The sequence below is a fragment of the Bactrocera tryoni genome, chromosome 4 (assembly GCF_016617805.1).
Source record: "Bactrocera tryoni isolate S06 chromosome 4, CSIRO_BtryS06_freeze2, whole genome shotgun sequence".
Taxonomy (NCBI): Eukaryota; Metazoa; Arthropoda; class Insecta; order Diptera; family Tephritidae; genus Bactrocera; species Bactrocera tryoni.
The window spans coordinates 12,481,687-12,499,476 of NC_052502.1; the positions used below are offsets into that span (position 1 = coordinate 12,481,687).

The 17,790-nt window shown below is 36.0% G+C and overlaps 1 protein-coding gene across 1 annotated transcript in view; it reads left to right on the forward strand.

Moving 5' to 3' along the window:
• The first annotated feature begins 246 nt into the window (after positions 1 to 246).
• LOC120775716 (chondroitin sulfate glucuronyltransferase) overlaps positions 247 to 17,790 on the forward strand; it is a 42,640-nt gene continuing 25,096 nt past the window's right edge. The window contains exon 1 of the mRNA XM_040106028.1: positions 247 to 1,459. Coding sequence (XP_039961962.1) covers positions 1,244 to 1,459 — 216 coding nt within the window. The 5' untranslated portion in view covers positions 247 to 1,243. The remainder of the gene's footprint in view (positions 1,460 to 17,790) is intronic.

Here is a 17,790-nt window from a genome sequence, read left to right on the forward strand (position 1 = left end):
TTCGTAAATGAATCGAATGAAGATCGTTTTCCGATTTCCCAGCGCTAGCCAGAGAACGTATATTTAAAACGTATATATATAAATATACGTTCTCTGCGCTAGCATTGCCGACCACCGACGGATGTCGCTCATCGTTGCATGCTTGAACATGCTTGAAGCACCTACCAAATAAAAAACAAGAAAAAACAACAATTTTGTTGTGTTATTCACCTCGCTGGTGAATAGATTTGTTAATTCTGTTGTGGAGTGCGGTTGTGTTTTCCGAGCGGCATGTCGCGATTTCTTTGGCATTAAATTTTTGATTATTATTTGCCGTGCGCTTTTGTTGTTGTTGCCTTGTTTGCTGTTAATTAATGCTGATTTTTAAATTAATTTAATCAGTTGCTCTAAGCTTGCCATTGAATGAAATAAAGCGTGCTGTGAAATATGAACGGAATATGTCGGCAAAACACCGGTAAAACGTGATTTATCGCGCACCATCGATCAGTGCAGAGTATTATGCTTGTGTTTGTGCCAAAAATTAGAAAAAAATTTAGAGATAAAGAAATTAACAAATAAATAAGAAGCAGCACATGTAAATAGTGACACAAAAAAAAAAGAAATAAATAAATTACGATTTTGCAAAATAAAAAGTGTGTAAAGAGTGGCGTGACAGAAAAAGAATCGGCAAAATATCTTTTGCTGGCGCATCCAATTGTCTGTTTAATGTGTATCGTGTTTTTGTCTGCTGATTTGTCGATCGGTTTGCGTCTGCCGGTTTGAGTGCTTCTTCGCCTGTTGCGTGCGTGGTTCGCTATTTGCGCGTGTGTTTGTGTTACAGCGTGATAATTATATGCATGTGTGCGTACGTGTGGTGCAACGCGTGGAGCAAGTGGCAAGCTTCATTGCCAGATCAACATCTTGCGCTGGCGTTCACCAAGCTGCAGATACAAAAGTGATAGCGCACACTTTGCTGGCAGCAACAGCAGTTCATCGCCAATAACAGCAGAAAAAAAATTCTACATTCATACATACCCACAGTGCAGCCTTTAATTGTTCCTCGTCAAGATGATGTTTACGCCCAACGTTTGACACCTAACATAGTTACAGTTAGCTAACTATATTGTGCTTTCAAATTGCTGCTGTTGCTCCTTTCCGGTAGCCTCCTTATTGTCCATCCCATCACCATCAAATCAGCTGTTATACTGCAGCACACTGTCGTGCCAATTGGATTTAATTATTTTAAAATTTCACTAAATTGATCATGCGTAGATCAGCGCTTAGCCGAAATCACTACTTCGTATTCGGCATACTCGTGGGTTTGGCGTTGAGTTTCTATTTGCCGGAGGATGTTTGGGATCTGGTGCAAAAAGAGGAATGCCCCCAAGAGGCCGCCGAGAATAGTCTGATAGAAAAATTCGGCGAAGAATTCGAGCCACATTTGAATTTAATTAGCAAACCTTTGGCGGCTAAGAAACCGGTAAGTGTAAGTGTTGAAGATTGGAATTAGAATTTACATAAATTACGTGTTCGTATGTGTAAGATATATATTTAAGTTCAGAGGTTTTTTATGAATATGACACCGTCAAATTAACTACTCGCGCGAAGGCTTTCAAGTTAAGAAAATTTGGTTAAAATTGAAGAATTCCAAGAACGGAATTAAAAGCTTAAATTTTTAACATTTAATTTCCAAAATTAAAAATTCCGGAATTAAAAATTGTTAAATGTTTATGAGGCCCTATGTCCACCTAGGAACTACGGGAAAATATGTACATACATATGTATGTGAAAAATTATGAAATAATTTTTAATTAAAAAATTGGAGTAACAAATAAAAATTTTCAATTCAACACAAAATAAAATAAAAAGATGTAAAGGAAAGATTTACATACCTACATACATACATATTTCTAACTGAAACACTATAATTAAAAGTAATTAAAAATAAATAATGCAAAGAGTGCATTATGTTGAAATTAATTAAAATAAACTTGCCTTTTACAAAAATTACCAAAATAACTATAAGTATTTTAACACGAAGTAGGCAAGCCGGAAATTATTTTAAATTAAAGAAAACCTTATTTATGAATTAAAATTTTAAATCCGGTACTTTGGATTTAATTTTTCATTTGAAATTTTTTAAAGCGATTTTTGCGTTTAAAAATTAATTTTTAATTTCTTTTTCGATGGGTTAAATTTTTTTTTAATTTTTTCGATCAGGTTTTCGGAATTAGCAATTATAATATTATTTTTAATTAATTTTTTTTCGGAATCATAAAAAAAAATTTAATATTTATTCAATTATCTCTTGGACGCGTTATTTAGAACCCTGCTTTTGGGTCGATATTGCAATTACTTCAGCACTCGAACATATTTATTTCCAATTCAATTGAGTATTATAAATATTTACACATAAAATATATAATTAAATGTTTTATTAACATTTTGTCGTGGATTTAGATAATTTCTTGTATTGTCTTACAACTCCTTACTCGCTTTTGTGCTTCTTTATTTCGACTTTACTTTTGTTTTAATGGATTTAATATTAATTGATAAATAAAAGCCACTTAAATATTCATACATAGTTATGTATGCACATAAATACATGTAATTTCTTAACTCACGCTATTAAATTTGCCGTTTGAGTACTTTTCTAATTGACTTGATTTTCTGTTTGTGTGTAAGTATGTATGTCACCATGTGCTTTAGTGCCATTCAGAAGTCTGCCTACACAAATACGAATAGCTATGTGCAGTACTTATGTATGTACATACATGCCATGTACGATTGTAGGTATGTATGTATGAAGGCGAAATGCCACTTGTTCTTCGTCTATTTGTTTACTTTCTTAAAATCTTAAGACAAGCGACTTGGTTGCTCTGCGTTCTGCCCCATTGGTAGACGAAGTACGAGTAAAATATAATATTAATGCTGGTTGTTGTTTTTATTGCAATAATTATAATTTTTTATAATTACTAATTAAGAATATAGAAATATGCCGTGTAAGCGTATAGCAGTTATTCAATTTGCTTAAGTGCCTATTTATGCAAATAACAATTATCCTCCTTGTTAATACCATTTCCGTTATAAATATGAATATTGTGTGTGGTTTGTTGTTAAGAGCATTGCAAATAGAATGACGCCGCTATTTACAACTCTGTAATACACCTGCATATGTACATATGTACATAAGTATGGGTGTGAAGTTCATTAGGCGAAAAGCACGTGTTTTGTTAACAATCCATTACTCGTACTCGGACTACTTGAGAAATACAATGCGGCACCAAAGTTCACAAATATCGACGCATTACTTTTCAGTTGAAACGTTTCACGCCGCGAATGTGTACATGTGTTTCACAAAAAAGTATAGACATAAAAATATCATTTAGAATTTTATTTTTATTATTTAAATTTTTTATTCTCTTTTTTATTTTAATTTTTTTATTTATATTTTTATTTTTATTTTTTTTTTTTTTTTATTTTAATTTTTATTTTTTATTTTAATTTTTTTTAGCTTTTTTATTTTTTTATTTTTTTTTTTTTTTATTTGCTTTTTGACCTTGCGCTTATCTGCCTTATTATTGAACACGTCACACTCCGTCTTCCTTCATCGCTTCATTGCAATTACACATGTACATATGTACGTATGTATGTATGCCTGTGTGTATGTTTGTGCTACACTGTGCCAATTTCCTTTTCAATTCAATTCGCCTGTTGAACGCGTTAATATTTTTATTTTAGCTCTTCGCTAGCTTTTTTAGGTTTTTTTTTTTTTTTTTGGCGGAATAGGTGACTATGAACATGAACTATGAATGCGTATGTGTGTGTGGATATATAGCCAATATTGTGCGCGGTAAAGATAAATACCGCATTGTTCGTTGTGTGGCCAAACGCCATGTAATTATCTATAATGCAAAGCCACCTTTATTTTGTTCTTCGGCTTCCACACAATTTTGCGTTAAAAACGATCACCACGATATATATACATATGTACATACATACATATTTATGTATATAGGCTAGTTAAAGCACTTTTCTTTTATACATTCATACATTCTACATTCCATACATACATGCATACACATGTACATATTCGCACATGGTTACGTCAAAACGCCGCGCATTCATTCATCGCTGTTATCATTGACAGTTCTGCTGTAGATTAATATATGATCATACATACATATGTATGTTCATAGATTATATGGCATATTTTAAACATCGCTAAAACTAATACTTTGTGTTTTATTATTATTAAGTTAAATGCTATAATAAATAACTTTATATTGCTTTTTAGTTAGATTACTCGTATAAATCCATTCTTTTCATTTAATCAAAGCAAAAATAGTTTAGTAAGGTTTTCCCAAGCACACCACCCAATCAAGTGTCGTGATTATGGCAGATTATATAGATTATTGCTTCTTGGTAAGATTAAAGATTTGCCAGCAGACAATATTTTGTGCCAGCTATTTAAATACATACTCAAAATATACAGTGGTGATTGTTTAAACTCAAAATATAGATTGGTGCTTGTTTAATTAGAAACGATGTGCCGGGATCGAAATATCCTCACTGTGTGTCCCTTCAATTGTATGAATACAACCAATAATGGATCCATTTCAATATATCATTTGAACAAATTTGACTCGGAATAAATCAAAAAATCTTAGATTGGGACCTTGTTTTATGTTCGTGTGAAGTTTGATCTCCATATGGCAATTACTGTCTGTTTGGCACCTGTTCGTTTAGAACGCGAAAAGTTTGTCTGATGTATTTTTACTATTTTGATTTCCAATGGAATCACGGCTATCGCTGAAAATGTTGCAGAAGTTTTTTGGGGAGCCTACGTTATTAGCAACACCAATATTTGAGTGTCACAAAGCATTCACCAATGAAAGTTATGAAGCCATAGAAAACTTGCCTCAGGCGAGTCATCCATCCACCTCCGCTAATGGCAATAACTTCGAAAAAGTTAAAGAAACACTGTTTGAAAATTGTGTTGTTGGCATCCGAGAGGTAGCATAGGACGTTAACATTTCTTGTGGATCCACACATTTTGCTTAAAGGGTTACATGGGTTTATTCCTTTTTTCAACAATTTTTTTCTCATATAAAAAATTAAATATTTTATTAAAATTTCTGAAATTTTTGGAAAATAATTTTTTACACTCGACCATTGCGACGCCATTCCCGGTGACTTCTCGGAAAAAAGATAACTTCTTACCGGATTATCTAAAGTGAAAAAATACGTTTTTTAGTTAAAACCTTAACTTTGAACTTGGACGATTCGGATTTAATTAGATTTTTGGCAGACAGTTTTACAAAAAAATTTAAATTTCAGAGAAAATTTAGCGGCATTGTATCTCAAAGACCAGTGTAAAATTTCATGAAAATCGGTTGATTAGTTGTCGAGAAATCTTGCAAATTGGCTTCAAAACACAGTTTCGAGAAAAACGCATTTAAAGACGGGGCAGTTAGCCTAGCTAGCCTCGAACCCACAAGTTCTCAAGACTGTATCCGAGAAACTATTACTCGAATCAACTTGAAGATTTAGGACAATATTCTGGGGGTGTAGTAGAATAAAGAAATAAGACATTAAAAAAAATCGATTTTTTGAAACCCATAAACCCATGTAACCCCTTAATGCTGCGGATGTGGAGCGTTTCAATGCTGAACTCGTATCGCAAACCCTGAATTTTCGCAAACACGTCGCCGGGTAGAGCATCATTACTGGTGACGAGACGTGGATTTTTTAATATGACGTCAAGATTGTCCAATAATCTAGCGATTGAGACTCCAAAACTAAGCCGAAGCCGAAAAAAACCCGAATGTGCCTTCAGCGAACCATCCGATTCGAGGCTTAATTTAATGTAACCGTGTTCTTTCGAGAATATACCGATAATTTACAATTCAAGCATGATATGAGCCTGTTGAAATTTTTGTTTCTGTAGCTGAGCAGCTTAAGATCGCAACGCTTAAAACTCTCTTGCCTTTTGTGACTCGGCTAATTCCGCTCGTTCGCGGATTGCGCCCCTCGCGTCGGTTGGGCGGGAGGAGGGTAATCGTTGGGTATTATAATTATAAATACACTAAGGTTAGAGAAATGTTGCATATGATGTTTTGAACTGGCCTCCACAAAGTCCTGATTTCAAGTCAATTGAAAACACAGGTCCAATTATCAATCCCGACACAGAGGAAAAGTTCCGTAAAAGAATTAGGACTTGTTTCAAGGATTCTGGATATTTGTGTTATCATTCCATAATAAAATTGAAAGTGTATCGAGAAGACTGGCATATATTATGAGAAATATTGGTTATACACCAAAATATCATTGTTTCTAATTATGAGATCAAGCTGTTTTCGGTTTTCTATTATATTTATGTTCAGTTTGTTTTCTTCAATATTTCGCTAGTTTCATGTTTTTTTTTATTATAACATGCTTACTTTTATGCAACTATGTATATCTAAGTTCTAGTTTTATGGTTATGAAACTTTCGATATAAATATGTAAGCCGATAAATAAATGGTTAAGTCTTTCTTAATTATAAGACCACCATTGTATATAATTTTTAGTTCCCTTGTGCCAATAATAACTCTAAGGTTACTATCAATACCTCGACTTATGCCTAAAATGACATTAAATACATTGAAGAGAGCTCAGATTTACTTAGCGGAACTATGGTATTTAATAGTTAAAATATCTCTGTCTCCACTTGACCTATTTCTGTAAAATTGTCTAAATTATAAATAACATTAGCAGTCAAACTAAGTATATTAAGCATATGAATGTGTGTATGTCTGTGCCACCCAGTTGAATTACTGTGAGATTTCCCTCATTGCTGCTCATCTTATACGATCACAGACAGTTGTAGATGTAGCTAAATTCCAGCTTAAATATTTCTTCATCTAAACGCACTCACGCCGAGTAAATCGCTCAAATTTCATTATGTTAAGTGTTGTACGTCTGATTGCTTCATTTACCATAACTATAGCAACTAAACTACATGTGTATGTACTATATACACAGTCTACAAATCGGTATGCCAGCTACTGGCAAGTAACAACCCTAGTCACCGATCTCCTTCCTTGTCGCTTTTCGAGTCAAAGTCCATCATAATTTATGCGCAGTAATTTGGTGTATAACTGGCGTACTAACGACTAGATATAAATAGTGTGACAAAGTTATTTCTGTAAATACATTCGACGCCATTCACATAACTCTATCGCGAAAACACTTCACTATTTACTATTATACATATGTACATATGTATGTGCGTACTTGACTTAGTGAGGAGTAACATCAAAAATACATAGTAACAATGTAGCCGGTAGGGCCATAAGTCATTTATGTCATTACCTCTAACAAAAGGGAAAATGTGGAGTAGCAATTCAAGTTTTGCAATTATGTAAAATAATAATAAAAATGGTTACGTATGCATGTTCTTTATTTAATTAGGAAAGCTATATTCAGATATAAAAAACGTGAAGTTTTTATTATAGTGTTTACTAACTTTTCAATTATTTCAACTGGTTATAAAGGGTGATCCAAGTAGGTATTTTTTTCAACAAGACAGATCTTATGGTCAACATAATCGGTCTACTAAGCGTATTATTCGCAACACCATCAACCATCTTGAGGCCCAGCATTCATTGTTGAATAATTTTCGACCGAATAGACAAGCTGAGAATGTACACGAAGGACGTGGAGAGTCGATTCGTCGTCGTTCGCAGTAAGAGCGCAATCAGCGAATTCCGCAAAACCGCAGCCCGAATCAGCTGATACGACCTATCTTATGAGAGCGCAATGTAAATGATCAGCCAACACCGCTTCTACCGCCCACTTTACCGTAGGATACCGTAGATTTCCACGGTATTTGGATTTTTCCCTTAGAAACGTGTCAGCTGATTGCTCTCTGACAACGCAGGGTTGCCAGTCTCAATATATTGTAGTAATTATAAAAATTGTCTTCAATATGTTTGAAATTTTCTTAAACTAACTCAAAATCAGAGTCGAATGCTATTATTTATAAATATATAAACTATTTTTAATAGTTCAGTTTTTATATTTTATATTATGAAAAATTGTAATTAAAAACTTAGATGTGTACAAAACTATATATGCGTATTGAGCAATGGTAACATTGTTGAAATGAAAACTGAAAAAAGATGTCTGATGTCTGCCGGCTCAACTTTTGACACAATCGAAGAAGGGAGGAGCGGAATTGGCTGTTTCTGCTATAAGTCGGACTGACGTATGGATTTTTTTACGTCGGGATCTTAAATTGAAAGCGTACCAAATACAGCATGTGCAAGAACTGAAGCCGCTCGACCTTCCCAAGCGACATCGTTCCGGTCTATAGGCTCTTGAAAAGTTCCAAGAAAGTCCGACTTTTTCGAGCCAAATTTTGTTCTTGATGAGGCTTATTTCTGGCTCAATGGGTACGAAAACAAACAAAATTGCCGGACATCCAGAAAAAACAACGGTGTGGTGTGATTTGTGGGTCGGTGATCTTTGGTCCATATTTCTTTAAAAATTATTATGCCGGTGCCATGATAACACGCTTATTGATGCTTATAATTTAAGCTCGTGATCTCGGCAACATTTGGTTTCAACAAAACGGCGCCATTTTCTACACATCCTATCAGTCAATGGATTTATTGAGAGAACACTTCGGTGAGCGGATAGTTTCACGTTTAGAGCCAATCGATGGACCACCAAGTTCGTGTGATATCACACCGTTTGCCTTTTTCGTGTGGGGATATATAAAGTCTAAAGTCTATGCAGACAACCCCGCTTCGATTCAGGACTTGGAGTAAAACATTACGCATGTCATGCGCCAGTTACCAGTCGAAATGTTCAAACGAGTCATAAAAAATATCATTATTTTTGCATTTAACTGAAGATTTATATCCAATTTAGATGAAATGGGCATCGTTTTAAAGTTAATTTCATAATGTCACTTTCATAACAACTCTTTCCCTCTTCGCAAAAACTGGGACAATTGATTTTAACAAGCTTTTCTTTCATTCACAATAGACAGAAACAGTTAGTTATCATTTTGTGCTCGATCCTGTGCTTAAGGTAGATTCATATAAAACTTCTCAACCGAGCTCCTGGTGAGTCACTACCGATATGTGTGGCCTACTATTGTGTGAATTGAGCACCATTTCTCTTCTATTGGCCAAAGCTTCACACTTCTGGGCGATTGCCTTCTTCAGCCAGTCCAATTTTTGATACGACAAACACATGAGAGGAGCAGCTTATAATAAATGATACCCTGCCAATGCAACCAAACACTTGGAAAAACCTCGCATGGCATGGACAATGCCATCATATGATTAGTCGACCTTATGAGTGTTCGAGAGAAAAATTTTGCGGAAGATTTATGGACCTTTGCACCTTGGCAACGGCCATACTGCAGTCGTCGGAACGATGAGCTGTACAAGATACGGATATATGGCGACATTGAAATAATTCAGCGAATCAAGAGACAGCGGCTGCGCTGGCTAGGTCATGTCGTCCGGATTGAAGAATATACTTGCAGAAGGACTTGGTGCGCTGTTGAAAACTCGGCTATAATCGTGTAAACGGTGTCTACGCCAGTAAAGAAGAAAAACTATCGTCTTCAGAAGTAGATCGATTTTTCTGCAATTCATCTCCCGTTTTACAGGTTGAAATTCGTGAAGTCTGTTTTTGCATAAACTCTTTGAAACCCATACATTGCACTTCTACTTATACATTATACTGCCTTAGTTATGTATATGGTTCCAAATGGATTTTTATGCAATTTTTAATTCCAAAGCAACCGAATAAGTGATTAGAGGTCGGTCGGACTCTAGATATTTTCAATAATTTGCCTTTCAGAACGTGTCGTATGTAAGCTTATCTTTGATGTAACCAAATTGCACTTATACTTGTATAATATATTTTTGTTTTTATGTACAAGAGAGGCAATATAGTTTACAATTTCGGCATTGAAGCTTTTAACAGTGATCTATACTATTGATCTATAGAATAATAGTATTGATGGGATCAGCACTGCCGGTTACCGATGGTTAGGCTACTTCAAATTCGGTTTGCAATTTTGAAATCATCAATGAAATTTTACAAAATCATAAACGTTTTTGGGGATTTAGAATGTTGCTATGGCCTCATATGATCCATTCTCGATGAAATTCTTTCCAATATTTTTGGACTCATTAGCTTTTCTTTTTGTGCCTTTGATAACTTGCAAAACACTTAAGCACTTGGATATTTCATAACTTCTCCGATCAGAACTGAAATTTTGAAATTGAAGTTTTTCAAAATAAAACATCATTTTCTGGACCTTCTGTAAAACTTATGGACTTTAACATACATACATATGTAGGAATTTTGTATCGATAACTAAACTTTTTTTTACATACATATAGGCGAGTCTTTGAAAAATTACGTCAAGCGCTCAAATGCTCGATTTGCTTCATCAGTTACTAACCACAAACAGTAACAAATCCGATTCAGATTTATTTTAGCAGCAAGATGAGTGTTTGTTGTGCTTTATTGTTTGTTATTATTTCGTGTTTTTGCACACACACACGCATACAAAACTACGCAATTGCATCCATGAATGCCAGAATATTGAGCTTTGTGCACTTCACATAAATGTTTATATGTGTGTGTCGTGCAAAAGCACACCGATCGCAAGTACAAACCGTCGATCGTGTCGCCTCCGGCACTGTGCACTTGCATTCAAACACATACTCATTCACACACAAATCCGTTGGGGATCCGTTGAAGAAGGAAATTGAAATACAGTCGCAAATTGTACGGCATCGGCAGCGTTGACTGGCTTTATGAATGGGTATTCGAATTTTTCAATTACAAACAATTCACGTAGATTACAACTGATTGCTTTGCAGGCTGCACGGATTTCTGTGCCATTGTTTACTTATTTGTTGTTGTTTCGCTGTGTGTGTTTTTTTTTATTTAAGTGGCCGCGATGTGCGAACGAGGCAATTGCTATGCAGCGGTTAATTGATATTTGCATAAGATTTGTAGACTGCAGATCACTTTCTGGCGCGTGTTCTAAATGCAACAATAAAATGTTGCTAAGCGTCGTGTTGCATGCCGCATAAATATATGGTTATTTTAGTTGCAAATTCACGCGTTTATGCGGCAGTCATCAAAGTGTGGCCGTAAAAATAGAAAAAATTCACTAAGAACTATATTTTTAAGTAAAGAAAAATGAATGACTTGATACCGTGGTGTTTATGTATTTTATATGTGTGTATGTATGTACATAGTACATATATGGAATTCACCTTAACCTTGTCCATTGTTTATATGTACACATAGAGGTGTGATAACTAAATTTATGGAATTTGCTCTTTACCCACATTCATACTGCATGGAACTAGTAAGTACACACGTACATAAATACATACATACATATATCGCATTTGTAGAAATTCCTAAATAAAGCGGTTTTCTTTTTGACTGCAGCTGTCTTAGTACTACTTTGTCGATAAGTCGTGCGTTTACTATTTCGTACATTTACACATATGGTCAAAATAATAAGTACATTCCTTTAGGCCGCAGTCATGACTGAATTTTGAATGTTTGGTGAAGTACACGAATACTACTATGGGTTGATTTTATTAATTTCGATATGGTAGTACTTTTTATATTGAAAAGAAAATGCTGAATCCACTCTTTGTAGTGGGCGTGGCAATTGATTGTTGATTCGTTGTTGTCGTTTTCTAAGTGGTCAAAATAATAAGTACACTGTTAATTATTTTCATATTTTCATCAAATCGAGTGATTTATTTTAATGATTTGCTCTTTAGGTTGTATAGCTCCATGTTTAAGACTCATTAAAAACTAAAAAAATGTATATATGGATAGAAAAAAGCATTGCAGGGCGGAGGAAAAGGACATCGTCTTAATCCTTATAAAAGACGGCCAGAGTCTTAGGAATACCGCGCAGAATGCCTTAAGGATGAAAAAGAATGTTGAAACTCGCGGTTGATCAAAAAAGACATAGGACAACCGTATCGTCACTCTTGGTAAAAAGGACCCATTGGTATCTTTAAGGACAATATCAGCCGACATTGGTAGCATAATATCTTCCCGAATGACCCGATGAATACTATATCGAGCTAATTTACCTACCCGGATAGCCAGAAGAATACCATTATTGCAAAAAAAAAAATTACAAATAAGATTACAATTCGCGAAAAATCATGCAAATTGGTCCCGCCCAAGTGGTTAGAAAAAGTGGGCGCAATATCTTGTGGAACGACGAAACAAGAAATTAATTTGTTCGGAAATGATGCCTGAGGAAATGTTCGTCGTCCGAGAGGCAAAGAATTGCATTCACAGTCTACAAAAAAGACCGTTAAACACGGTGATGGCAACATAATGGTCTGGGGCTGCTTTTCGTGGTATGGTGTAGGACCAATACATCGTATTTCGGGCACCATGAATAGGTTTCAATATAAAGATGTCTTGGAAAACACGATGCTGCCATATACTGAGGAAAGTATGCCACTAATATGGAAATTTCAGCAGGATAATGATCCTAATCATACTTCGACGTTGGTAAAAGATTGGTTCCAGGACAATGGTGTGAGTTCTCTTATATGACTATGTCAATCTCCCGACTTGAATCCAATTGAAAACCTTTTGGGGGAGCTAAAGCAACAGATTGGAAAGCAATCGTTCCAAAATAAGGATCAAATCAGAGAGTTTTGTTGAAAAAACCTGGTATGAGATTACAATTGATACGTACCGCAAACTTATCTCCAGTATGCCAAAACGAATCTCAAAAGGAACTGAAAATATGGCAGATATACTAGATACTGATGAAAGAAGTAAATAAAAATCAAATAGGAGACAGAAAACTCAAACTAATACATTTTTTCATTCACATATACCCGATGTACTTATTATTTTGTCCAGCCATTTTTTTAGTCTTTTTTTATTTGCTAGAAATTTAAGTTTATATTTCAACTATTATTACAAATATCTTTATTTTTATTATTTTAGTCATATATGAAATGAAATATGATATTATTTCACTTTAAACATTAATAAAAGAAAATTTATTAGTCATTGAATGCTACACGGACGTATGTACTTATTATTTTGACCATATGTGTATCTATGAAGCACTTTTTATCAGAAAACAGTAGTGTGTGATGCCGGCTTATTATACCGAGCTATCATAGAACTGTAATTAAAGTTATCGTTTGAAAAATACTCACTCCTAACTAATTAAACACACACAGTGCTAACTTATATACATATTTGATATCAGTCAAAATTTTATATATGTACATATGTAATTTGATTCATCTTTTCAGGGTAACGATATTACTAATACAAAATGTTTTCTTTGAGAAAATGGGTTATTTCGCTGTCTCATAAAACTATATTGACATGGACAAAGCGACCACAGTCAATATTTCAAGTAGGCTGAAAAGTTCAGATGAGAGGAAGGCACTAGGTTGATTCCAAATGTTTTGTGTTTAGATCTCCAAAAGACACGTCCATAAATTTCAAGTTTTTGGAAAATTTGTTTTGACATAGAAATAGTTAGAACTTTCGTGAGTAATCAAAACACTTTACATATCCCCACAGAAGAATGTCTAACGGTGTAATATCGCACCATCTTGGTGACCGGCTCAAAACGTGAAGTTATCTGCTCACCGAAGTGTTCTCTCAATAAATCCATTGATTGATGCGATATGTGAAAAGTGGCGCCACCTTGTTGATACAAAATGACGCCGAGATCACGAGCTTCAATTTCAGGCATCAAATAGTCGGTTTCATGGCAGGATAACAGTCGCCTTGGATGATTACGCTCTCACTGGCATCATTTTTGCAGAAATATGGACCGATGATTCCACCGACCCACAAACCACACCAAATTGTCGTTTTTTTTCTGAATGAAATGGCTGCACTTGGATCTCTTCAAGTTGCTTTTCTTCCCAAATGCTGCATTTTGTTTGTCTACATACCCATTGAGCCAGAAATAAGCCTCATAATGAACAAAATTTGGCTCGAAAATGTCGGATCTTTTTGCAACTTTTCAAGAGCACATAGAGCGATATCGCTGGGGAAAGTCGAGCGACTTCAGTTCTTTCACACGCTGCATTTTGTAAGCTTTCAATTTAAGATCTCGACGTAAAATGCGCCAAGTTGTTCCATACGTCAGTCCAAGTTGAGGCGTCGGCGGGAACAAATCGATTATCCATGGTCTTCGTGTACACTCTCATCTACGGCTGCTATATTTTCTTCATTGCGTGTTGAATGTGTTCTATTCGGACGAATATTATCCAATAATGAATGCTAGGTCTCAAGATGGGTGATGGTGTTGCGAATAGTAGGCTCAGTAGGCCGATTATATTGACCGTAAGTTGACACGCCTAACGCGTAATCTATCAAAACAAGGCTATTGAAAAAGTAGCTCTATTGGATCACCCGTTACAAAAGTTTTTTTCAATGGCAGAAAACAAGATTAGTTTTTCCCCTCAATAATTGTTATGCAAATTTATTATTCATTAAATGAATAATTTTCTTAATAAAAAGTTCTTTTACACATGTGTTTCCATATATTTTATAAATAAAATCGAAATGCAAAGTACTTTTATTATATGTATTCTTAGAACTAAAATGTGCAATTTAAAGAGAATTCCCCTCGCAATCTATTCATTGTCTATTTTCTAGTGTGGTACACACATGCAATACATATGTATATATTTGTTTACAAATATAGGTATACTCATGCCAGCAGATACGTAATAGCGCACTTCAGCCTCTACCCGATCAGCGTAATGTCTGCCCCCGTTGCATTAGATTTGTTATCATTGTTCTCAAAATCAATATTGTTTCTTCGATAGTTCTTAATAATCGTTAAGGCTTTCGTGTGTGTTCGTAATCATCTGATTCACAATGCAGCGACTTAAGAAGCTCTTTCAGCAATTATAGCGGCATTTGGTTTTATATTCAATAACTGTATGTTTAAACACTTGAGTGCACTCATACCTCTGTGGACATACGTCAATATTCTCATTTTCTTATACTTAATGGATTAGTATTAAAGTACTTGAAGCCAAAGACACACCTTTTGCTGAGTTAGATTCCGAGTGTGATACCTATTCGTAGCCTTGTAGCCGCGTGTTTGTGTATTTATGGCGTCAGACATGCCGGCAAGAGCCTACGAAGACACTCGTATTTACTCATTGGATATATACCTATGTGCACATGTCATTGAGGTGAAGTGTTTCAGCTGGAATTTTGGCGTCAGACGATTCAATTTCACTTGAGTGGGCACTCTTAAACATTGTTTTCGAAGAAATTTGTTAAAAACTTCAAATTTTTGGGAATATACCTTTATAGCCATATGTTCTTATGTATTTAAGGTTAAGTGGTAAACTCTATCGTATTAATTCGATGAATGGACAAAATTGAAATAAGGCATACCTTAAGAAACATTAATCTGATTAGATGTTCTTTTTTTTTAATTCAATTACTGAAGATTCCGGATAAAAATGGGAAGTAGGTTGATATGGGTTAGATAATGAGAGCATTCTGAGACAAATGGTGACCGATCTTCCTAGTTTTCGCGGATAAATATGGAGATTCCAGTGGATTATTTTGATTTTTTTGCTTTGAGTTATCATCATTGTCTGAAACGCAGTAATTGTAATAGATTATCTTGGTTTCGTTTTGTTCTTTCTTAGAAGCTGAAATAAAGACGTCAGATTGTTAGAAGATAATTTTGGAAACCCACTATATTTTGTCTCCAAATTTGATGGCCGCATAGTTATCGTATTTTGTCATATTGGAAAGGGTTTTAATAGTTCTCTACTTAACCTGCCTCTTACGTTATAATTATGTTAGTCGGTGATCCCTCAATTCTGGTTCTGGAAAGCGATAATTACAAAGTATATGTGTGTCTAGGTGGTTAGAGCTAGAACTTTCCCGAAGTTATCGTGTTTTTCCAAAAAAAAACTAAAGTTGCTTGAAGGATCAATCAAGGCACTAAAAAATAGATGGTAGGAAGACGGTCTTATAAGGGGTCCTGTTGGGCTGGTAAATGTAATTTCTTCTTCTTTATAAGCGTAGACACCGCTTACGCTGTTACAGCTGAGTTTACATACATATACTAGCGCGCCAGTCGTTTTTCTTTTTTGCTGTTTGGCGCCAATTAGAGATTTCAAGAGGAGCCAGATCCTTCGCCACCTGCTCTTTCCAACTTCCTCTTCCTATGCTTCCCCCGGCGGGTACTGCGTCGCATATTGTTAAGAGTGTTTTCATCCATTCGGACGACATGACTTAACCAGCGGAGCCGCTGTCTCTTAATTCGCTGTACTATGCCAATGTCGTCGTATATCTCGTACAGCTCAATGTTCCACCGACTGCGGTATTCACCGTTGTCAACGCACAAGGAACCATAAATTTTCGTCATCGTCCATGCCTCTGCACCATATACTTAGCAGGACGGAAGTCCGAAGTAGCACCTGTTGGCAAGACTTATTCTGCGGTGGATTTCGTTGTTGTTGGTGATAATTCTGCTTCCAGGATGGAAGAAATCATCTACGACTTTGAAGTTATGACTGTCAACAGTAACGTGTGAACCAAGTCGCGAGTGCGACTACAGTTTGTTTGACGACAAGAGATATTTCCTCTTGCCCTCGTTCACTGCCAGATCCTTTTGCTTCGCTCCTTATTCTTCTTCTTCTCTTTTTAATTGGCGTAGATACCGCTTACGCGATTATAGCCGAGTTAACAACAGCGCGCCAGTCGTTTATTCCTTTCGCTACGTGGCGCCAATTGGATATTCAAAGCGAAGCCAGGTCCTTCTCCACTTGGTCCTTCCAACGGAGTGGAGGTCTTCCTCTTCCTCTGCTTCCCCCGGCGGGTACTGCGTCAAATACTTTCAGAGCTGGAGTGTTTTCGTCCATCCGGACAACATGACCTAGCCAGCGTAGCCGCTGTCTTTTAATTCGCTGAACTATATCGATGTCGTCGTATATCTCGTACAGCTCATCGTTCCATCGAATGCGGTATTCGCCGTGGCTAACGCGCAAAGGACCATAAATCTTTCGCAGAACTTTTCTCTCGAAAACTCGCAACGTCGACTCATCAGTTGTTGACATCGTCCAAGACTCTGCACCATATAGCAGGACGGGAATTATGAGTGATTTATAGAGTTTGGTTTTTGTTTGTCGAGAGAGGACTTTGCTTCTCAATTTCCTACTCAGTCCGAAGTAACACCTGTTGGCAAGAGTTATTCTACGTGGGATTTCTAGGCTGACATTGTTGGTGGTGTTTACGCTGGTTCCAAGATAGACGAAATTATCTACAACTTCAAATTTATGACTGTCAACAGTGACGTTAGAGCCAAGTCGCGAGTGCGACGACTGTTTGCTTGATGACAGGAGATATTTCGTCTTGCCCTCGTTCACTGCCAGACCCATTTCTTTTGCTTCTTTGTCCAGCCTGGAGAAAGCAGAACTAACAGCGCGGGTGTTGAGACCGATGATATCAATATCATCGGCATACGCCAGCAGCTTTACACTCTTATAGAAGATGGTACCTTCTCTATTTAGCTCTGCGGCTCGAACTATTTTCTCCAAAAGCAGGTTGAAAAAGTCGCACGATAGAGAATCGCCTTGTCTGAAACCTCGTTTATTATCGAATGGCTCGGAGAGGTCCTTCCCGATCCTGACGGAGCTTTTCGTGTTACTCGTTTTCGCTCCTTATCCAGTCTGGAAAAAGCAGAACTCACGGTGCGCTTGTTGTGGCCAATGTTATTAATATCAT